Source organism: Mobula hypostoma, chromosome 30 (genome assembly GCF_963921235.1).
Source record: "Mobula hypostoma chromosome 30, sMobHyp1.1, whole genome shotgun sequence".
Taxonomy (NCBI): Eukaryota; Metazoa; Chordata; class Chondrichthyes; order Myliobatiformes; family Myliobatidae; genus Mobula; species Mobula hypostoma.
In genome coordinates, this window is record NC_086126.1 from 13,991,207 (window position 1) to 14,013,677 (window position 22,471).

Consider the following 22,471-nt stretch of genomic DNA (forward strand, 5'->3'; position numbering starts at 1 on the left):
CTTTGATGTCCCCAGGTACGTAACGTTGTATTGACGCACTTTCTGTAGTTTCTGTTTCTAAGGATTGGAATTCAAGGCATCACCGCCTCCACACTCATAGGGATCGCACCATACATATTTATCCACCACAAATGGGGCTAAATTAAAATAAAAAGTTAACACAAACTGGGAATGCCTATCGGATGTTGACGACCGCAGCAAGATGACACGGATGAAACAATGGTAGTGACACGCAAAGAAACGGCGAGGCGAAGATGAAGATGATCACAACAGCAAAAATTATGTTGACAAGGATTCAGATTGGAACCTGAATGCTAGTTGGGATAGAGCTGGTGTTCGGCAAGCTCCCCTTACACTGTTCCGTTAGCGCGATTGACCCATCATGTAAGTCCTTGTAATTATAGTGCCATAGTTAGCGTGCCACTTACCATCCCCACTCCAAGAATCCTAAAAGCCTCCCCCCCACCCCCCGCAATGACTTCTATTTCCCTTAATGCCTCCTTAGGACATGTAACCACCTCCCCCGGGGGGGGGGGGGTCGATACTGCCCTTGTTGGGAATCACTGTAAGTTACAACTCAGGTCTGTGGTGTTTGCTTCCACAATAAAAGGCATTAGGATGCCTTGCTTAAAAGACCAATGGACGCATTTGAAGAAACAAAAGATACCGGCGGGGGGAGTGTAGGCAGGGAGAGCATGTGGTAATCTGATACTGAGAGCGCGGATCAGCCGCGATTGTATTGGAAAGTGGGGCAGACTGGCCTACTCCTGCTCTGTGTTTCCAGAAGGTCCCGACCCTGAAGTCGGACATCACTCCTCACCCGGTAATTTACAAGCCGCTGCTGTCCGACCATTGACCGCCTCCCTGATTGTCAGCCCACAGATGCCGTCCTACCTTCTCCCTTCCGTTGCGGAATAAGGAAATGTTGGCGATGGGAAAGGAGCAGAGCGCGTCTCTGGAGTCACAGTCGGACCTGTCGAATCAGAGGAGAAGAACGCAATCTGTAGATCTTCAGTTTAAACAGCACAGAGACAGGGCCTGTGGTACGACTTATCCCTACAGACCAAGATTCCCATCTGAGCTAGTTCCGATAGCCTGTGTTTGGCCTTTAAACCTTTCACATCCATGTGCCCGTCTCAATGTCTTTCACGTGTTAGCTGCTCCAGCCACTTCCACTGGCATACTCGTTCCATACACCCACCGCCCTTTGTGTGAACAGTTTGTGCTTCAAGTGCCTTTTAAATCTTTCTCCTCTCACCTGAAACTTATGCCTTCTAGTTTTTGATGCTCCAACTCTGGGGAGAAATAAGGCTGTGTGCATTCACCCTACCTTTCCCCCTTGAGACTTTATACACCTCGATAAGATCAGCCCCTCAGTCTCTCCCACACTCCGAGGAATAAAGTACTACCCTGCCCACCCTCCCCCTATAACTCGAGTCCAGGCAACGTCCTTATAAACGTTTGCACTCTTCCCAGCTTAACGGCAGCTTTCCGATAACAGGGTGACCAAAACTGAACACAATAGTACAGGTGTGGCCTCACCAACATCTTGTACAACTGTATTTTAAAGCCGCAAATCAGCAAGTTGTTTTGTTATGCCTCCCCTCTCGCTGTGAAAGGGGTAAACCTCTTTTTCTATTTATTAGGGAGAGAGGGAAAGCCTGTGGTATGTCGAATTGTCTGGTGAATGATTAGTTTTTGTTGTACTACAGATCATGGTCTTTCTTGGGGGCTTGCTTGGTGGGTGGAAGGTGCTGATGCTTTTTGGCGGAAGAGGGTGGGGTGGGGGAGGGTTGTTGCTTTGCTGCTGCTTGTGCGTGGGACAAGTTGGGTGGGTTTTGGGGTCCTAACGTTTTAACTGTCACTCACTCTTTGGGGCCCGCTTCTGTTTTTGTGGCTCTCTGTGAAGAACAAGAATTTCAGGATGTATATTTCATATTTTTCTCTGATGTTAAATGGAACTGAACTGCCACGTAACGCCAACTTCTGAACTGGGTGCCATGACTGACGAAGACCAGCGCGGCAAACACCTTCACCACCCTGTCTACCAAGTGCACCACTTTCAGACAGCTGTGTGCTTTTAGTCCAAGGCCCCTCTGTTCTATAACACTCCCAAAGGTCCTACTGTTCAGTGTGAAAGTGCCTTCTTAAAATGCAACAACTCGCACTTCATCTTTTAATTTAGAGATACAGCATGGTTTCAGGCCTGTCCGGGCCATGAGCCCATGCCAACCAATTACACCCGTGTGACTAGTTAATCGTCTTTGGGATGTGGGAAGAAACTGGAGCGAGGAAACACATGCAGTCATGGGGAGAACGTAAGATGCTCCCCATACAGACAGTGGTAGGAATTGAGCAGGGGTTGCTGGTGCTGTAATAGGGTTACACTGACTGCTATGCTACCGTGCCAGTCTGAATTGAACACCATTTGCCCGCTCACCCGAATGATCAAGATCTCCCCCACCACCCGTAATTTTTCATAGCCTTCTTCACTGTCTACGATACCTTGGTAGAGGGCAGGCCCATAGAGCTGTCCATAAGACCATCAGACTTAGGAACAGAATTAGGCCACTCAGCCCATCGAGTCTCATCCGCCATTCCATCTTGGCTGATTTGTTTTTCCTCTCAACCCCATCTTTAGAACTTAGAGATACAGCGTGGAACTTGGGGAGGAGTGATGATGGCACCAAGGGAGCAGCTTCTTTGAGCTCATCTGCGGAAACAACTTAATTTCCACCTTTGATGTCTCTTTTTTCCATGTCCTTGACCTGCAGCTGCACACAAACTGCGGTTCTTTACGATGATGGTTCCCACCCCCAGGGCTCATCGACCGGCCGTATCCGGATACCCCAAGGACGCGGCCTGGAAGACGAGCGCGCCTTCGGGTTTCTGAGGCCTCGCAGCCCTGGGGGGGGAGGCGGGGGGAGCCGATTCTATGCCGGTGCCGTCGACTGAAGCGTTGCGGTAAGAAATGGAATATCGGGAACAGCAGATCGGCTGCCAGAGGCCTCTGTACTCAGTGAATCGCTCTCTCTCCCTCTTGTTGGTGGGGGAAGAGTTTGCTGCCGATTCTCGAGTCGGAGGACTCGGAGAAAAGAAGTGACACTTCAACACCTTAATCAGCGAGTTGTTTTGTTTTTGTCGGCATGTGACACCTCTCTTAGGGAGAGAAAGAGAGAGGGAGCGCCTGCTGTGTTATGTCGAATTGTCGGGTGAACAATTCGTTTTTCTGTTCTGCTGATCACGGTCTTTCTTGGGGATTTGCTATTGCTTGCTTGGTGAGTGGTGGGTGCTGATGCTTTCTGCTGAAATAAATGGGGGAGGGTTGATGCTTTGAAGCTGCTTCTGCAGGGGAGGGGGAGAAAGCGGCTTTGGAATGACATTTTTACTGTCATTCATTCCTTGGGGTACTCTTCTGTTTTTGTGGATGTATGTGAAGAGCAAGAATTGCAGGTTGTACATTGTATACATTCTCCGATATTAAATGTGACTACTGAACAGGTCCCTTCCGGCTCACAAAGCCAGCAACCCACCTACTTAACCCTCGCTTAATCACAGGACAATTTACGACGACTTGCAGAGTGGTTTGATATTTTATACCACAAACAAGAGAAAATCGGCAGATGCTGGGAATCCCAGCAAGGCACACAAAATGCTGGAGGAACTCAAGATGCTGAAGGGGTTTCGGCCCGAAACGTCGACTGCACTCTTTTCCGTAGATGCTGCCTGGCCTGCTGAGTTCCTCCAGCATTTTGTGTGTGTGTGTTGATGTTTTATATTATGTTTTTCGCTCTTTTTTTGCTGTTTGCATGATTTGTAGTTTTTTTTGCGCATTGGGGCTTGTTGTTTTACTTTGAATGGGTTCCGTAGTTTTCTTTGTTTCGTGGCTGTCTGTGAGGAAGACAAATCTCAGGTTTGAATACTGCACACACACACACACACTTCGATAATAAATGTTCTTTGACTTTGACCAATTAACCTACCGACCGGTGTGTCTTCGGACTGTGGGAGGAAACCCACGCGGCCACGGGGAGGGGGATCTTCTTCACTTACGGGGGTGACGCGGGTGCGGAGCGAGCTGCCAGCAGAAGTGGTTTTTGCCGATACAAGGTGGGCAGGGTGAGGGAGGGGAGTCGGGCTCAAGCGGCAGGATTACCTGAAGACGAGGTGCACCGGGGTGGTGTAGCTGACGGACGGTATGTAGGAATAGTAGAAGCTGCCGTAGAGGAAGACGGACAGCCAGAGGAGCAGCAGGACGACGCTGATGAGGATGGCGATCTGCAGCAGAGTGCGGCGCATGTTCAGCACCAGCGCGGTCAGGTGGTCCTGGGCCCAGTAGATCCACCCGTTCATGGTCGGGCAGTGGACACACTCCTGGGGGAGTTTGAGGATTGAGGGACTGGGGGAGGTGGGGAAAACAGGCGAGGAAGGTGGGAGAGAGTGGGGGCGTGAAAGGGTGGATAGAAGGAAGGGGAAAAGGAGGGGGAGAGAAGGAGAGGGAGGAGGTTGAGAACTGGGGAAGGGGAGAGAGCGGTGGGGGGGATTGGGAGAGAGTGAAGGAAGGGATGGGGACAGTGGGGTATGAGGGAGCAGGAAAGCGGGGGCAATGGAAGGGGAGAGAGTGGGATAAAAGGAGTGGAAAGGAGTGGGGTAAGGGAGGGGAGAGCGGGGCAAAGGGAAAGGGCATATGGAAAGAGAGGGGGAGAGAGTGGGGGAAAGGGGGAGAGCAGGGGAAAGAGGGGGAGAACACAGGAGCAAGGAAGAGGAGGAGAAAGGGAGGGCAGGAGAGCGGGGGGCAACAGAGAGAGAGCAGGAAGGAGTAAGAGAAAGCAAACACGTTACTAAAGGTTTAAGAAAGACTGCATTTCTCAGAGTTGAGGCCATCACAATTACAGAGTACAATTACGTCGGCAATGAAGGAATTGCCACAGCCAATTGTCTCACAGCAGGCTCCCTATAGAAAGTGCAGAAGATAAACAGCTTAAAAGACTCAGCAGATTGAGCAGCATCTGAGGAGGCCCAGGAATGGCTGACAATTCAGACTGTGACCCTGCTCAACACACACTGAGCTCCTCCAGCACCCTCTTTTACCATTGTTCCACGTTCAAGCATCTGCAATCATTCTCTCTCCGCACATCCTACAACAAACACAATCGCTCCTCAGAGATAAATAAAGGACCCAGGAATAGCTCTGCTGTCCTAACATAGCCAACTGCAGACGCTACAAGTCCATCTCCGAAGCTTCTTTCCTCTAGCTATTCTCAACAAAACTTACTCAGGTGTAATACTCCAACAGTTCCTGCACAACATCCGTTAAATGGTCTTTACTGCTGCCCTTGTACTGTTGATAATTATTTAATCTTTCGTACGCTCAGATTCATTTAAGTTTGATTAAGGTGTCCATCATTAAGTACCTCCACCACCCAGGGGTTGCATCTTCTCATCGCTACCATCAGGAAGGAGGTACAGGAGCCTGAAGGCACACGCTCAGCGATTCAGGAACAAATTCTTCCCCTCTGCCATATGATTTTTGAATGGAAATTGGACCCATGAACACTACCTCACTAACAAGAGAAAATCTGCAGATCCTGGAAATCCAAGCAACTCACACAAAATGCTGGAGGAACTCGGGGGGCCAGGCAGCATCAATGGAAAAAAGTACAGCTGATGTTTCAGGCCAAAACCCTTTGGCAGTACTTTGCTATGTCTTCATTCACAAAGACAACAAACGTCACAATACATGCCGGTGATATTAAACCTGATTTTGGTAAGTGCGATGTGATGTGCTTTGGAAGGCCAAATCAGGATAGGACATTCAGAGTAACTCAGTTTTTTGCCTCTATTATTAAGTATTGCATTGTACTGTTGCCGCTAAGTTAACAGATTCACGGCATATGCCAGTGATATTAAACCTGACTGATTATTGACGTTTATGCGTGTGACGGTTCTGCTAACTGTTAATCACTCATGGCTGTTTGCACTACTGTCTTGTAAATTGTTGGTTGCTGTTGTGTTGTCTGTTACGGTATTGTCCTGTGTTTTATGCTTGGCACCAAACCACAATCAATTTTTGGTATGTTTCACGTTCTGGCAATAAAGTGACTTGGATGCAGATTATTGACAAGGCCAATTTAACCATCCCGACCCTGACGGACTGGGTGTTGCATCCCTTCCTAGCCACCCTCTCTTCCAAATCCCTCAAATCCAATCTGTCCCAGTTGGCTTTTCATCGCCTGGCCGAATGTTTCATGGCGATTCAGTGTGAAATGTTGTCCCGGGACGTTTCACACCCTTTATGCATTGGAAGCTGACATTGCATATGTACAAGTTCTGGGTACCTACGCCGATAAAGAACAAAACTGGCAAAAAAAAGTGTTTATACTTATCTTCAGGGACTCTCTCTCTCTCTCTCTCTCTCTCTCACACACACACACACACACACACACACACACACACACACACACACAGAGGGCACAAAACATTAAGCACAGCTTTGGCAGAGAGGAAGATCTGGCCAGTTCTGGAGTTTGTGAATCAGGGGATGGGACAGAGTGGATTAGAAGCTAACAGCTGCAGGGACAAACTTGAGCAGTTTTCTCTGGAGTGAAGGGAGCCCTGATAGAAGTTTATAGAATTATGTAGATAGGGCAGACAGTCAGTCTTTTTTCCCAGGGTAGGAATGTCGAGTGAGAGAGGGCAAGTTTAAAAGAAATGTGCAGGGCAAGCTTTGGTTACACACAGAGTGGCAGGTACCTGAAATGGGGTAATCAATGCCTGGAATGCACCATCAGGTGCCTGGAATGGACCGGAAGGTACCTGGAATGCAATGGACTGATTAAATGAACATCAATTTTCTTGAACTTCTGGTAACAACCCCCCCCCACCTTTCCCTCGCTCACCTTATCTCCTTACCTGTCCATCGCCTCCCTCGTGCTCATGACCCCCTTTTCATTTTTCCATGAGCTTCCGTCCTCTCCTATCAGACTCCACCTACTCTTTACTTCATCCCCGCTTCTCAGTTTCACTTATCAACTTGTGTTTCTCTCTCCCCTTCCCACCTTTTAAATCCACTCCTCATCTTTTTCACTCCAGTCCCGGCCCAAAACGTTGACTGTACTCTTTTCCATAGGTGCTGCCTGGCCTGCTGAGTTCCTCCAGCATTTTGTGTGTGTTACATGGACTGACAGAAGCCTGGATTGGACTCTTAGGTAGAGTGGTGAAAGCTGATATGGTTTTGGCGTTAAAGGGACAGTTAGATGTATCTGTGAATACTCTGAGAATGGAAGGATATATATCACACACAGACAGAAGAGTATTAGTTTAATTCGGTGTTGTGTTCAGCACAGACATTGTGGGTCGATGGGCTTGCTCCTGTGCTGTGCTGTTCTGTGGTCTCAGCTCCACTTTCCTGCACAAAGCCCTCAATTCCCAAAGTCTGGAATATTTCTCTTAACAACAGCTGCACAGTCCTGAAGGATCTCGGCCTGAAACATCGGCTGTTTATTCCTCTCTATAGATGCTGCCCGGCCCGCTGAGCCCCTGCAGCATTTTGTGCATCTGCAGAATCTCTTGTGTTTCTGATTAGCTGCACTGTTCTATGGTCTGTGAGTGGGAATCAGGCGGAAAAAAGAGAGGCAGAGGAAAAGGAAAAGGAAAAGAGAGATCTGCAGAGTCACACCGGCCGTGAACGGATCCTTTCACCCCACAATCACGTGCCCATTCACACATTCAAGCAGGGATAATGTCCACTTACTATTCACAGAGACCGTCAGAGGCTGTGTAGTTTCCTCGGCATCCGAAGATGACTCACGGCAGGCGACCAGCGGCCGGGCTCACGGGCTCGGCATGAGCCCTGGCCGAGTTCATCTGTCGGCCGGGGGCTGAGGCAGAGGGTGCTGCGGTCGGGTGGTCGGACTTGTCTTCGGCGAGCCAGCGAAAGCCCCCAGGAGCCGGGTCGGTATCACGTGCACTGCAACTCTCTCAAAGGACCTTCTCTTCAGCAGCTCAACCAGCAGTCCGAGAATTCACCCTTAGGCATTCACACTTAACCGGAGAAAGAGAAGCATGCATCAATGGGACGTAATATGTAAGAATTGGGATGTTGTGCTGACGTTGTATAAAATGTTGGTGAGACTTAATCTGGACTATTCTAGTCTCCTACCTACAGGAAGAATATCAATAAGATTGAAAGTGTGCAGAGAAAATTTACAAGGAAGTCCCGAGTTATAAAGTTGAATAAATTCGGACTTTATTCCCTGGAGCATAGGAGAACGAGAGGAGATTTGATAGAGGTATACATAATTTTGAGGGGTATAGATAGGGTGGTTCCGTAAGGTTGCCACAGCCAAGGGTGGTAATTGGGATAACGTCCCACTACCTATTAAATGCTCCCATTGGCATGCATCTTAAATAGCCTCTGATAACCAAGTCCGGCTCCCGGCCTTCATGTGTGCCTCAGCTACCAGGCTCGGTGAAACCGTTTCTACTGGCAGAAGGGGCAAAGGCGGGTTACTGGCACCTTAAAACCAGTCGGTTCGGGCAGACTGGGCTCGTCAGCCATAGTTGGCAACTCATGTGGGAGAAGGAAAACTCTGATCTCCAACCTCTGCTGCCTTCCCTCTCATGGGGAAGGCTTCAGGAGTAAACCCCAAGGGAACGATCCGGAGCGGGAGTCCCTGAGGCAGTCCGACGCTGAGTTCAATGCTGACCGGCAACTCCTGGTGCCAAACTGTGTCGGTCTCTGCCGTTCCGTTGGGTTCATCAGATGCGTGGAGAGGGGGAGCTCGCTACACAGGCGACAGCTTGCTCTCCATATCGCACTGCGCGGGCTTGCGTGTCTAGGACGCAAAGTCCACGGTCAACTCTAACCGACGGAGGCCTCAGCCATAGATAGGGTAAATGCAAACAGGCTTTCCCCACTGAGGCTGGGTGAGACTAGGACTGGAGGTCATGGGTTAAGGGTGAAAGGTGAAATGTTTAAGGGGAACATTTTCACTCAGAGGGTGGCGAGAGTGTGGAATGAGCTGCCAGTGCAAGTGACGGTTGTGGGTTTAATTTCAATATTTAGGAGAAGTTTGGATGGGAGGGGTACAGAGGGCCGTGGTCCCAGTGCAGGTCGATGGGACCAGGCAGATTAATAGTATAGCATGTACTAGATGGGTTGAATGGCCTGTTTCTGTGCTGTAATGCTCTATGAGTCTATGATTCTCCCGGCACTCTGCCACAGGCGGGCACAGCAAGATTCCAAAATGGCGGAGTGATAATGACTATTAACAGTGGATAAGTCAGAAATCCACAGCACAGAAACTGGCCCTTCAGCCCATCTAATCCACAGCAACCGCTGACCACTCACCCATTTGGTCTCCACGTTTTCCCCATCAGCTCCTACCCCACCAACTGCAGATTCAGATTGAGAACTGTAGTCCTAGAGAGCACGGAAGGAGGCCCCACATCTCCTGCCCTCGCTGTGCGTGCTGCCCAGCAAATTTGTCCATTTCAAGTGCTGATCCATCTCCCCTCTGGAAGGCAGAGTCTGCCTCCCCTATTCCCAACAGCCCTGCTCCAGATCCTGGGAAAGTGTTCCCCTCCTGTCGCTTCTGGACCTTCTGCTAATCACCTTCCTTCTCTAAACCCCTAGTCCTCGATCCCTACACCAGTGGGATCAATTGCAGTGGGTCCAGGCCCTTGCTGAGACAGGGGTTAACTCTAGCTATAACTAACCTCCTAAAGAATTTCATCACCGTAGACGTGAGTGCCACTAGACAATAGGCATTGAGGTAGCTCACCCTACTCTTGTTGGACACTGGTACAATTGTTGCCCTTTCAAAACAGGTGGGAACTTCTGACTGTAGCAATGAGCGATTGAAAATGACTTTGAACACAGCCCCCCCGCCAGACACTTCACTGATTCAATGTTCGGGATGACACATTCACAACATTGATAAGTGACTGCATGGGATTGCTTGCTATAGTAACCATCTCTGAATTGAAATTATGTATATATTAAACAATATATTTTTGAAAGGATGAAACATGTTTGTGTATAACCTGCCGGATCCTGCCCAACTTTTAGATTAGATTAGATTACGAGGACACGCAGTCCTCTTTTATTGTTATTTAGTAATGCATGCATTAGGAAATGATACAATGTTCCTCCAGAATGATATCACAGAAACACAGGACAAACCAAGACTGAAAAACTGACAAAGACCACATAATTATAAAATATAGTTACAACAGTGCAAAGCAATACCGTGATTTGATAAGAACAGACCATGGGCACAGTAAAAAAAAAAGTCTCAAAGTCCCGATAGCCCATCATCTCACGCAGACGGTAGAAGGAAGAGAAACTCTCTTCCTGCCATGAGCTTCCAGTGCCGCAAACTTGCTGATGCAGCATCCGACCACAGCCAACTCTTGAGTCCGTCCGAAAACTTCGAGCCTCCGACCAGCCCTCCGACACCGAGCACCGTCTCTGCCGGGCGCTTCGACCCCGGCCCCAGCAACAGGCAACAGGCAAAGCCGAGGATTTGGGGCCTTCCCCTCTGGAGATTCTCGATCGCACAGTAGCAGCGGCAGCGAAGCGGGCATTTCAGAAGTTTCTCCAGATGTTCCTCCGTGCTCTCACGTCCGTCTCCATCAAATCAGGATTGTGCACGGCACCTACTTCACAAATACGGTATCATTTTGGAGCGGCTGCGCGCACTGCCATCTTCTCCTCCCCTCCCCTCCTTTGAAGCACTCCTTTAATATGTCCTACTACGTTCAACAGCCTATAGACCCGCAAGGAAGCTTTCAACCCAGAATTGGCAATTCCTTCTCTGCCTCCCCCATAGATGCTACCCAAGCTACCTAGTTCTTCCAGCAGATCGTTTGTTGCTCCAGAGCCCAGTATTTGGAGTGTCTTGTGTCAACTCTGAGATCTCCTTCTGAACGGACAAACGATGGTGATAGGTGAGTGGAAAAGGTCAAGGACTGGAGAAGAAGGAATCTGACAGGAGAGGAGAGTGGACCATGGAAGAAAGGGAAGTAGAAGGGGACCAGGGATGGGGGGAGGGCAGTGGAATTTGTTCACCAGGAGAAATCGATGTTCATGCCTTCAGGTTGGAGACTTCTCAGAAGGGAAAGGAGGTGTTTCTCCTCCACCCTGAGCGAGGCCTCATTGTGCCACATTTACATGTATTAGGTAGTTGCTTTGCTGTGGCATTAGATGCAATGAAAGACAACGTTTTACAATTATAAAGAATAAAAAATCATATATAAATTTTAAAAAAGCCAGAGGTTATGTTTCATGAGGTTATGTCACCAGAGCCACTTGACAATTTGTACCATGGACAGCATCCTGACTGGTTGCCTTACTGTCTGGTATGGGGTGGGGGGCTACTACACAGGATCGAGAGAGACTGCAGAGAGTTGTGAACTCAGTCAGCTCCATCACGGGCACCGGCCTCCATAGTATCCAGGACATCTTCAAGGAGCGGTGCCTCAGAAAGGTGGCATCCATCATTAAGGACCCCCACCACCCAGAACATGCCCTCTCCGCATTGTTACCATCGGAAAGGAGGTACAGGAGCCTGAAGACACACACTCAACGATTCAGGTGTAAACAACAGGAATTCTGCAGATGCTGGAAATTCAAGCAACATACATCAAAGTTGCTGGTGAACGCAGCAGGCCAAGCAGCATCTATAGGAAGAAACGTCAACTGCGCCTCTTCCTATAGATGCTGCTTGGCCTGCTGCGTTCACCAGCAACTTTGATGTATGTTGCTCAACGATTCAGGAACAGCTTCTTTCACTCTACTATCCAATTTCTGAATGGACATTGAACCCATGAACACTACCTCACTACTTTTTCCCTCTCTTTTTGCACTAATTATTTAACTATTTTATACATACTTATTGTAATTTATAGTCGATATTATTATGTATTGCATTGTGCTACTGCCACGAAACAACAAATTTCACATTTGCCGGTGATTCTGATAAAGTTAGAGGTGAAAGAATAGATCCAGAATAAAAGGTGCTACTGGCACGTATTTACAAAGTAAACTGCATTTTAAGATGTGAGTTAGGGTGTTTACAGTGCAGAGACATAAATGGGGGGTGGGGGGGTAACTAGAATGATTGATCAATCTGTGTGTTTGGAAACACCAGGACGGATCAGGGATGGTCGGCATGGCTTTGTGCGAGGGGAGATCGCATCTCACAGGCGTGATGAAGAGCTTGTAGGGGAGGTGACCAAAAGGACCGATGAGGACAGGATGGTGGACGCTGTCCACGTGGACATCAGCAAGGTCCAGCAAAATTGATAGGATCCAGGGTGAGGGAGTAAATAACATAAAAATTGGACTTGGCGGCAGGAGTTAAAGGGTGGTGGAGGTAGGCTGCTCTTTGGACTGGAAGACCTGTGACTGCTGGTGTGCTGCAGTGACTGGTGTTGGCTCCTTTATTGTCTGTACGTATGTATTTGGGGTGGCGGGACGGAGATACGTCTCTACCAGAGGATATGTGAGGTGCTCCTTCCCTCCGCTAGCCTGCAGGTCACCCTTGGGCAAGGTGTCGCGTGAAGGTCACGTGAAGCTGTGGGAGCAGGTGGAGGGGCTGGTGCATATCACGTCCTGGTTATGCGACCACTGACGCCAGGCAGACGATTGCAGAAGGGTAACGAGCACCTTGAATACATCAAACTCTGCCGAGGGAAAGCAGCGTCCATCATCAGAGATCCCCACCACCCAGGCAATGCTCTTTTCTCACTGCTGCCATCAGGTAGAAGGTACAGGAGCCTCAGGACTCGCACCACCAGGTTCAGGAACAGTTACTACCCCTCAACCATCAGGCTCCTGAACAAAAGGGGGTAACTACACTCACTTGCCCATCCACTGAGATGTTCCCCCAACTGATGATCTCACTTTAAGGACTCTTTATCTCATGTTTTTGTTATTTATTGCTATTTATTTATATTTGCATTTGCACAGTTTGCTGTCTTCTGCACTCTGGTTGATCTTTCACTGATCCTGTTTACAGTTACTATTCTATAGGTTTGCTGAGTATGCCCGCAGGAAAATGAATCTCAGGGTTGTATGTGGTGACATATATGTACTCGGATAATAAATTTACTTTGAACTTTGATAATGGCTTGGGGGGGGTGGGGGAGTGGGTAGGGTCACCCATCTTGTGAAGACACTGCCCAGAAGGTGGCAATGGCAAACCACCTCTGCAGAAAAATCTGCAAAAGAACAATTGTGGTCTATGAACGCCCATGTCATACAACACGGCACATAATGAATGAAAAGATATGCAGTAATGACTTGGAGCAGAATGCAGGTGGTGTGGTGACGAAGTTTGCAGATGACTCTACAATTAGTGGTATAATGGACAGTGAAAGAGGTTATCTAAAGTTATAAAAGGATCTAATTCAGCATCTGTAAGCCTCCTTCCCCACCCTGTCAAACGGTGTCACCACTTTCAGGGACCCATGTACCTGCACCCTGAGGGTCTCTCTGATCTACAATGCTCCCCAGGGCCCTACCATTCACTGTGTCTGACTTAGACAGTCAAGTCTATTGTCATTTAACTATATACATGTATACGTCTCTCCGGACCAGGGTGTAAAGCACAGAAGTACACATAACACACAGTAACCTGGGAAAGTAAAGAATTAAATTTACAGATGAATTACGCATAACTAAACAAAGTAAAGTGCATCAATTAAATATTGTCTGGTATTAACCGGTGACATTTCAACTGCGATGCGGCAGGGAGTTCAGAAGCCTGACGGCCTGAGGGAAGAAACTGTTTCCCATCCTGACCGTTCTTGCCTTTATGCATCGGAGTCTCCTGCCTGATGGTAGAAAGTCAAAGAGGATGCTGGATGGATGGGTGGGATCCTTGATAATACTAAGGGCCCTGCATACGCAGCTCTCCTGATAAATGTCCCCGAAGGACGGTAGGGAGACCCCTATGATCCTCTCGGCCGTTCTCACAATCCTTTGTAGGGACTTCCGGTCCGATGCTCGGCTGCTCCCAGACCAGATGGAGATGCAACTTGTCGGGACAGTCTCAATGGTGCTCCTGTAAAATGCAGTTAAAGTTGGTGAGGGGGGAGCCTTGTTTGTCTCAATCTCCTCAGGAAGTGGAGGTGCTGCTGTGCCTTCTTGTTCAGGGAGGTGATATTAAGCGACCAGGTGAGATCATCTGTGATGTGAACTCCTGGGAACTTGGTGCATTTAACTCTCTCTACGGAGGAGCCACGTATTCGCAGAAGGGGGGATGGTTCATCTGCACCTTTTCCTGACATCCACAATAACTTCCTTTGTCTTCTCCATGTTCAGGCTTTGGCTGTCCTTCTCACACCAACCCACCAGCTGCTCCACTTCCTCTCTATACTCCGTCTCGTCAACGTTCTTGATGAAGTAACCACTGTTGTGTCATCTGCAAGCTTGAAGACACAGTTTGAGCTGAGTGCTTTGACCCAGTCGTGCGTCAGCAGCGTGAACAGCCGTGGGCTGAGCACATAGCCTTGCGGAGCGCCGGTGATCAGCGTAACGGGGCTAGAGACGTTGCTGCCCACACGGACTGACTGTGGCCTTTCTGCTAAGAGGTCCAGTATCCAGTTGCTTTCGGAGGTGTTGAGACCCAGCGGGGACAGTCCCTCCACCAGTTTCTGGGGTATGACGGTGTTACATGCCGAGCTGAAGTCTATACGCAGCAATCAAACAGCATCTTTGTCCTTTAGAGTAACCCGGCCTCTCCTTCACATGTTCTACCAGTCTGTTGTCGCCAGGACAATCTTCTATGTGGTGACGCCAACAGGCTCAATAAACTGATTCGAAAGCCTGGCCCTGGTATAGGAGTCAGACTGTGGTAGGACAAATCCTGGCATTTCTGGACAATGTTTCTCACCCTCTGAATGCCACCTTGGCTGAACAGAGGAGAACTTTCAGTAATAGACTGAGACAACTGTGCTGCTCCAAAGAGCGATATATGAGGTCATTTTTCCCTCGGCCGTCAGGCTCTATAATGAGTCAACCTATAACTGAGGAAATGATGACAACCCCCACCCCTGTTAAGACTTTTTGAGGTAATTTTAAAAAATTCTTTCTTACTGCTCTTCTAATATTTACATATCTGTGCACTTGTAATGCTGCTATGACACTAATTTCCTTTGGGATCAATAATATATCGATCAATCTATCTTCCCGGGCAGCCCGCCTAGGAGAAGGAAAACTCTGATTTTAAACCTCCGCTGCCTTGTGGCCATACCCACCCTTGGGAAAGGCTTTGGGAGTAAACTCTGAAGAATGAATCCAGAGCCGGGGTCCCTAAGGTAGTTTGATGTTGTTTATGTAAGGGGTTTCTTCTTTTATATTACTGCGTAGGGTAATCAAAATGGCTTCTTGGTTATGTTAACTGCTGAGAAAGTTCTCTCTCTAGCAGCTTGTTTGGGTTATAAAGAGAATTGTATTCATTTGCTAACCAATTGGGATAGATGTTGTTCTTTCTTGTGTGTCTGTCAGCTATTGTTTTCGCAGGGGTTGGGGGAGAAGGCGGATGGGGACAGAGAGAGGAGACATGATGCTGTAAGCTGGGCGGCGGGACGCACTCCGAGCGGCAGTCCGAGGCCCAGGGCTTTCGGGAGGAGACCCGAAGAGGGAGGACGTGCTGGAAGCCCTCTGGTCGAGCACCGTGGTTGGTCCCGAGCGGCAAATCGAAGGGATCGCATGGTGGAAAGAGGACCCCGTTAATTTAGCTTGAACTGTTGTGCACGAAGAGGTTGAACTTTGATAAGTGTGGCGCCTTTTACTTTCCTTTTATATTGTATCTCTATTAATTACATAGTTCCAGTAAGATCTATAAAGTGTAATCATTTAATCATATATGGGGTATTGTCTGTTATTTGGCAGGATGGGGTACATCACACAGCATCCACACAAACTTGATTACCCAGTTTGGCGGGGCCGGAGGCTGCTCCCCCTCGACGAAAGCAAGTTGAGCAAGCCTGAGGCTTGCCAGGGGGGCCACATTTACAACTTCACTCTGGCAGCCTCCGCGACGGCACCGGTGCCAAGCTGTATCAGCGTTTGCTCTTCCCCTGGACTACATCAGTGACGTGGAGAGGGGGAACCCGCTGCATGGGCAACAGCCGGTTCTTCAAATCTTCCCGCCCAGGCTTGAGCCCTGGAGAGGACACAGTCCACCGGAGGCACAAACCCATCATCTCCGGGATGGACGGCCGCCTCCTACTACTATCTATCTTCCAGGTGGGACAGGACGGAGTGGAGGGCAGGGGCTATTGCATCGTCAGTGGATCGGATTGAACCGATAAGCCAACTGGAAAGGGTCCAGCGTAGCCGGGAGAAAGGCTTTAATGTGCTCCATGACCAGCTGCTCAAAGCATTTCATAATGGTTGATGTTAATACCACTGGATGATAGTCATCTCAGCAGCTTACCGTCGCCTTCTTTGGCATTGGAATGATCGGTGCAGATGGTATACATAGTTTGATAATAAATATACTTTGAACTACCTGACTATTTTGCTCATTTTTGCATTTTTTTTATATTTCCTTCTGTAACTTACAGTAACTTTTAATATATTGCGCTGCGCTGCTGTCACAAAACAAGAAATTTCACGCCACATCAGTGATAGCACACCTGATTCTCACTTCGATTCTGAATTTATCTCAGTGTGTGGAGTGATTCATTTTGAGAAGTTAAGCCAGGCTGGGGCCGGCGCAGTGGACGGCAGGGCCTGGGGAGTGGCGTCACAGGTTATCGGTGACTATCGAGAGCTGGCCTTCACAGGTTGAGGCACCGCGTTTGGGAGCTCGGGGATGCCATATTGCAGTTGCACAATTAGCGGTGAGTACACATTTGCCATTCTGGCTGCCAATCTATGAACTGAGGCAATAAGCCAAGTACTGGAGGGACTGAGTGAGCCAGGCAGCATTGACAGGGGGAAATGGACGGACAGTGCCGCAGATCGAGAGCCTTTATCTGGACTGGAAGGACGTGATTAAGCGAGAAAGGGGGCTGAAAAGTTTGGCAAGGACAGTACCAGGACTGGGGGACTTGAATTGTGATTATAGAGTCACAGAAAAGTACAGCACAGAAGCAGGCCCCATCTAGTCCACGCTGAAACCATTTAAACTGCCTATTCCCATCAACCATATCCCTCCAATCCATGTACCCCCAAACTTGTTTTAAACGTTAAAATCGAGTTCGCATGCACCACTTGTGCTGGCAGCTCATTCCACACTCTCAGGACCCTCTGAGTGAAGAAGTTTCCCCTCCTGTTCCTCTTAAACATCTCACCTTTCACCCTTAACGCATGACCTCGAGTTGTAGTCCCACCCTACCTCCGTGGAAAAAGCCTCACTCCATTTACCCTATCTATACCCTTCATAATTTTGTATAGCTGTATCAGATCGCCCCTCAATCTTCTACATCCCAAGGGGGTAAACCCCTAACCTGTCCAATCTTTCCTTATGACTCAGGTCCTCCAGACCCGGCAACGTCCTTGTCAATTTTCCCTGCGCTCTTTCAAACCTTGTTGGCATCTTTCCTGCAGGTTGGTGACCAGAATTGCTGGGTTTCAAGGAGCTGAGGGGTGGGGGGTGCCCCTGGAGAGATTTATAAAACCATGAAGTGCAGGGATAAGGTGGACGGTCACGGTCTTTTCCCCAGGGTAGGGGAGTCTGAAGGAAGGGGGGAAAGGTGTGGGGGGGCAGAGGGTGGTCGATAGAAGGGAAGAGCTACAAGGGGAAGTGATACAGGCGAGGACGATTGAATAGACACTTGGAACAGGAAAGAAGGGGCAAACACGGGCAAGAGGAACCAGCTCGGGGATGGGCATCTAGGTCAGCAGAGACCAGCCGGGCCAAAGGGCCTCTTTCCGTGCCACACGTCAGCGCGGCGCTCCCTCTTCCCCCACCCGGCCGCACCGGCGCTCCCTCACAACTACGGGAGTTCAGGCCCGGTCCGTCTGGGCTTCCCCAAGGCCGGCAGCGCGGTGTCGGAACCCGACCCGGACCCGGGTACCTCCCATCCCCGGTACCTGCCGTCCCCGCCGCCGGAACCCGAGCGCCGCTTCCCCCCATGGCTGGCCGCAGCCCGTCACCACGGCAACGGAGTCACCGCCCAACCTGCTCCCCGGCGCACTTCCGGTCACCGCCGGAAGGTCGGAAATCCGCCTCCTTTCCCACCCTACTGCCGCCTCGTTCCACTCCACCTCCGTCCCTCCACCCTCCCCTACCTTTCCTCAACTTTTCCACCCTCCATTCTCCTTCCTCGCCTCCCCTTCACTACCTCCAGCCTTCACCTCTCCCTCTACCCCATCCCCTTCCTCCTCCGTCCCTCCACCCTCCCCCCTCCCCATCCCTTCCTCAACTTTTCCACCCTCCATTCTTCCTCCTCGCCTCCCCTTCACTACCTCCAGCCTTCACCTCTCCCTCTACCCCATCCCCTTCCTCCTCCGTCCCTCCACCCTCCCCCCTCCCCATCCCTTCCTCAACTTTTCCACCCTCCATTCTCCCTCCTTGCCTCCCCTTCAACTTTTCCACCCTCCATTCTCCTTCCTCGCCTCTTCACTACCTCTGGCCTCCACCTCTCCCCTACCCTTCCTCCTCTAACCCTCCCCCTCCCCATCTTCTCTCCCTCGGTCCTCCCCTCCCTCCCTCCTTCCCTCCACCCAACTTCCCACTGTCTCTCCTCCCCCTCCCTCCCTCACACCCCCACCCTCCACTTTTCCTCCTCACCTCCCTCCCACCCTCTACCTCAAAACAGTTAGTGTTCCTCACCCTGAATAAACAGTGACTCGGTAGTCACACAGTGAGTGACCCTCACCCTGAATAAACTGTGACTCTGTACAGTTACGCAGTCACCCTTACCCTGAATAAACAGTGAATCTGTACAGTTACACATTGACCCTCACCCTGAATAAACAGTGACTCTGTACAGTTACACAGTGACCCTCACCCTGAATTAACAGTGACTCTGTACAGTTACACAGTGACCCTCACCCTGAATTAACAGTGACTCTGTACAGTTACACAGTGAGTGACCCTCACCCTGAATAAACAGTGACTCTGTACAGTTACACAGTGAGTGACCCTCACCCTGAATAAACAGTGACTCTGTACAGCTACACAGTGACCCTCACCCTGAATAAACAGTGACTCTGTACAGTTACACAGTGAGTGACCCTCACCCTGAATAAACAGTGACTCTGTACAGTTACACAGTGAGTGACCCTCACCCTGAATAAACAGTGACTCTATACAGTTACACAGTGAGTGACCCTCACCCTGAATAAACAGCTGTGGATTTCCAGCATCTGCAGACTTTCTCATGTCGTGAAATGTGTTGTTTTGCAACAGTATAATCATCTATCTTACACAACATACAGTATATTTCATGTAATTTGCAGTATATTTAGTGTACTGAGCAATACATTTTAAATACTGTGAATAACAATTACAGTATATATACACTGATACTCTATACATGCCTATCTGTCCTTAAATTTATAATTTGAGTTTGTATTTATTTAAATCTTACATCTGTCCCACAACGTGAGGGAGTAAAACTCTTTGTGCTATGACTCCATCGCAATGTACAGACGTGTGGATTTAGAAGTCTAATGACTTGTAGAAAGAAACTGTCCTGTAGTCTGTTGGTCCTGGCTTTAATGCTGCAGTACTGAATGCCAGCCAGAAGCAGCTGAAACAGTTTATGGTCGGGGTGACTGGTGTCCCTGGTGATCTTCCAGGCCTTCTTTCTTCACCCGCTGCTGTAAATGTCCTCAGTGAAGGGCAGTTCACACCCACAGATGTGCTGGGTTGTCCGCACCACTTTCTGCGTTGCCCAGCCATCAAGGTGGGTGCAGTTCCCGTCCAGGCAGTGATACAGACAGTCAGGGTGCTCTCAATGGTGCCCCTGTAGAAGGTCTTGAGGATTTGGGGGTTTATGCCAAACTTAATCAGTCGCCTGAGGCGGAAGAGACACTTTTGTGCTTTTTTTTTGCCACACAGCCGGTGTGTACAGTCCAGGTGAGATCATCGGTGACATGTATACCGAGGAACCTGAAACTACTCGCCCTCTGAACTGCAGTCCCATTGATGCTGATCGGGCCGAGCCTGTCTCCGTTCCTCTTGTAACCCACAATCAACTCTTCTGTTTCCTGGACATTGAGGGAGAAGTTGTTATGCTGTCACTGTGTCGGGGGGGGGGGTCAACTCTGTAGGCCGTCTCATCACCGCTAGAGATAAGGCCAATCAACATCGTGTCAACTGTGAACTTGATCGGCAGATTGGAACTGTGTGCGGCAGTACAGTCGCGGGTGTAGAGGAGGGGACTCAGGACACAACACTGGGGGGTACCTGTGTTGAGGGGCAGAGGGGCAGAGGTGAGGGAGCCAATCCTTACACACAGTTCACTATTCAACACCATAATTCCCTCCATACTTGACAGGAAGTCAGAGGCATTGGCCTGCACCCCTCATATGTATATTACACACACACACACACACACACACACACACAGCGGATTCCGGTTCATTGGGACCAGTACATTTTGGCCCATTAAGAGGCTGCCTCAATTAGCCAAAGTTTCATGGAAATAGTTTAAAAAAAAACATTAAATAAGACAATCCACTGTTTAACCGTGGACTCACTTTAACCGCAGGCTGTCGGAGCAGTGCTGCCAGGATAATCAAGGACACGACCCACCCAGCCAACACACTTTTCGTCCCTCTTCCCTCCGGGAGAAGGCTCAGGAGCTTGAAGACTCGTACGGCCAGATTTGGGAACAGCTTCTTTCCAACTGTGATAAGACTGCTGAACGGATCCTGACCCGGATCTGGGCCGTACCCTCCAAATATCCGGACCTGCCTCTCGGTTTTTTTGCACTACCTTACTTCCCATTTTTCTATTTATGATTTATAATTTAAATTTTTAATATTTACTAATTTTTACTATTTTTAATTTTTTAAATATTTAATATTTGTAATCCAGGGAGTGTGAAGCGCAGAATCAAATATCGCTGTGATGATTGTACGTTCTAGTATCAATTGTTTGGTGACAATAAAGTATAAAGTATAAATTATGTGTTTAATTGAAATACAGAACCAATTGGAACATTACCAATTCCACAACGGCACAATAAAACTGTATTAGTTCCCAATAGTTATCACCAGAGGAATTCATCCAGTGTTACTGCTGTGTTCTTTTGATTGACTGTAAATGAACAACATTAGCGCAGACACCTTGTGCCTTCATGCAATGCCTTTGATGATTTCATCCTCAAATCTTCATTCTCATTTTAACGTTCAGGATGATTGTCAATGCCTTCACATTCTTCATAGCTCCGAACTTGTTGAAGTCATGGAATCGTTTCATTTCCACTTCTGGCCATTTCTGACTTCTCCAATCCTGAACCAGAATGAGCAAAAACAATTCCACATGATCTTACTGCTTACTTCTCACCAACTATCAGTGACAAAAACCATTGCTTCTTGACAACCAACTCACGCAAAACTGTTTGTCAACGCAGCAGATAAGGCAATTGTGCTCACGAATATGCATGTGTCAGCTAATTATTATTTAATTGTGATGGTATTTAACTCCATTCTTTTCGTCGTAGTGCTTGTTGAGACCTTAGGAAAGTACATCAACGTTTCGCTGCCTGCTTGCCTAAGAAATTGGACTGTTGAGTCAACGAGACTAACAGTATTCGGTTATTCCTTTCAGCCGCAGTGTAGGCTTTGTTTTCCATTTGAGAGTTTTAGTCAACGGCCCTGTTTGGCCTAGCGTTTCACACCAAAGTTGCTGGTGAACGCAGCAGGCCAGGCAGCATCTCTAGGAAGAGGTACAGTCGACGTTTCAGGCCCAGACCCTTTGTCAGGACTTTGATGTGTGTTGCTTGAATTTCCAGCATCTGCAGAATTCCTCTTGTTGGCCTAGTGTTTATTGTTTTCTTTTCCCTCTAACTCTGTTGGCATTAAAGTCTGTGAACTATCCACCCGTTTCAGTGTCTCTCACTCCACACTTGGGCCATATCCGAACTTAGTGACACCCTCCTTCCCCCCCCCCGCCTTCTTATTCTGGCATCTTCCCCCTTCCTTTCCGCTCCTGGCGAAGGGTCCCGACCCAAAATGTCGACTGTTTATTCATTTCCGTAGCTGCTGCCCGACCTGCTGAGTACCTCCAGCGTTTTGTGTGTTGTTCACTGTAAGCATGGCATGGTGTTTAGCAGCCACGCAAGTGCATGTGGCTGATGCTAGTTCGAAACTCTGGCGACACTCTGCTGTCCCAATTAAGAGGCCTTGTGTCCCAAATAAATGAAGGGAATCCTGAGAATTTTCTTGATTAGTTTTTGTTCTTTAAGAGTTGTCCCAAATAAATGGCTGCCCTGATTAAATTAACCAGAATCCATACTTATTCAGCTTGTCCGCCATCTCCTTGTCTCCATTACT

At 48.8% G+C, this 22,471-nt stretch overlaps 1 protein-coding gene across 8 annotated transcripts in view; it reads right to left on the reverse strand.

Moving 5' to 3' along the window:
- Positions 1-18,190, reverse strand: part of bscl2 (BSCL2 lipid droplet biogenesis associated, seipin) — an 89,157-nt gene extending 70,967 nt beyond the window's left edge. For 7 of the 8 annotated variants that reach the window (XM_063036137.1, XM_063036134.1, XM_063036138.1 and 4 more), the window contains exons 1-4: positions 18,056-18,190; positions 7,754-8,043; positions 4,157-4,513; positions 895-973 (exon numbers count right to left, since the gene is read on the reverse strand). In XM_063036137.1, coding sequence (XP_062892207.1) covers positions 895-973; positions 4,157-4,353 — 276 coding nt within the window. In that variant the 5' untranslated portion in view covers positions 4,354-4,513; positions 7,754-8,043; positions 18,056-18,190. The remainder of the gene's footprint in view (positions 1-894; positions 974-4,156; positions 4,514-7,753; positions 8,044-18,055) is intronic. The other variant, XM_063036131.1, reaches the window with a different exon arrangement.
- Between the last annotated feature and the right edge of the window lie 4,281 nt (positions 18,191-22,471).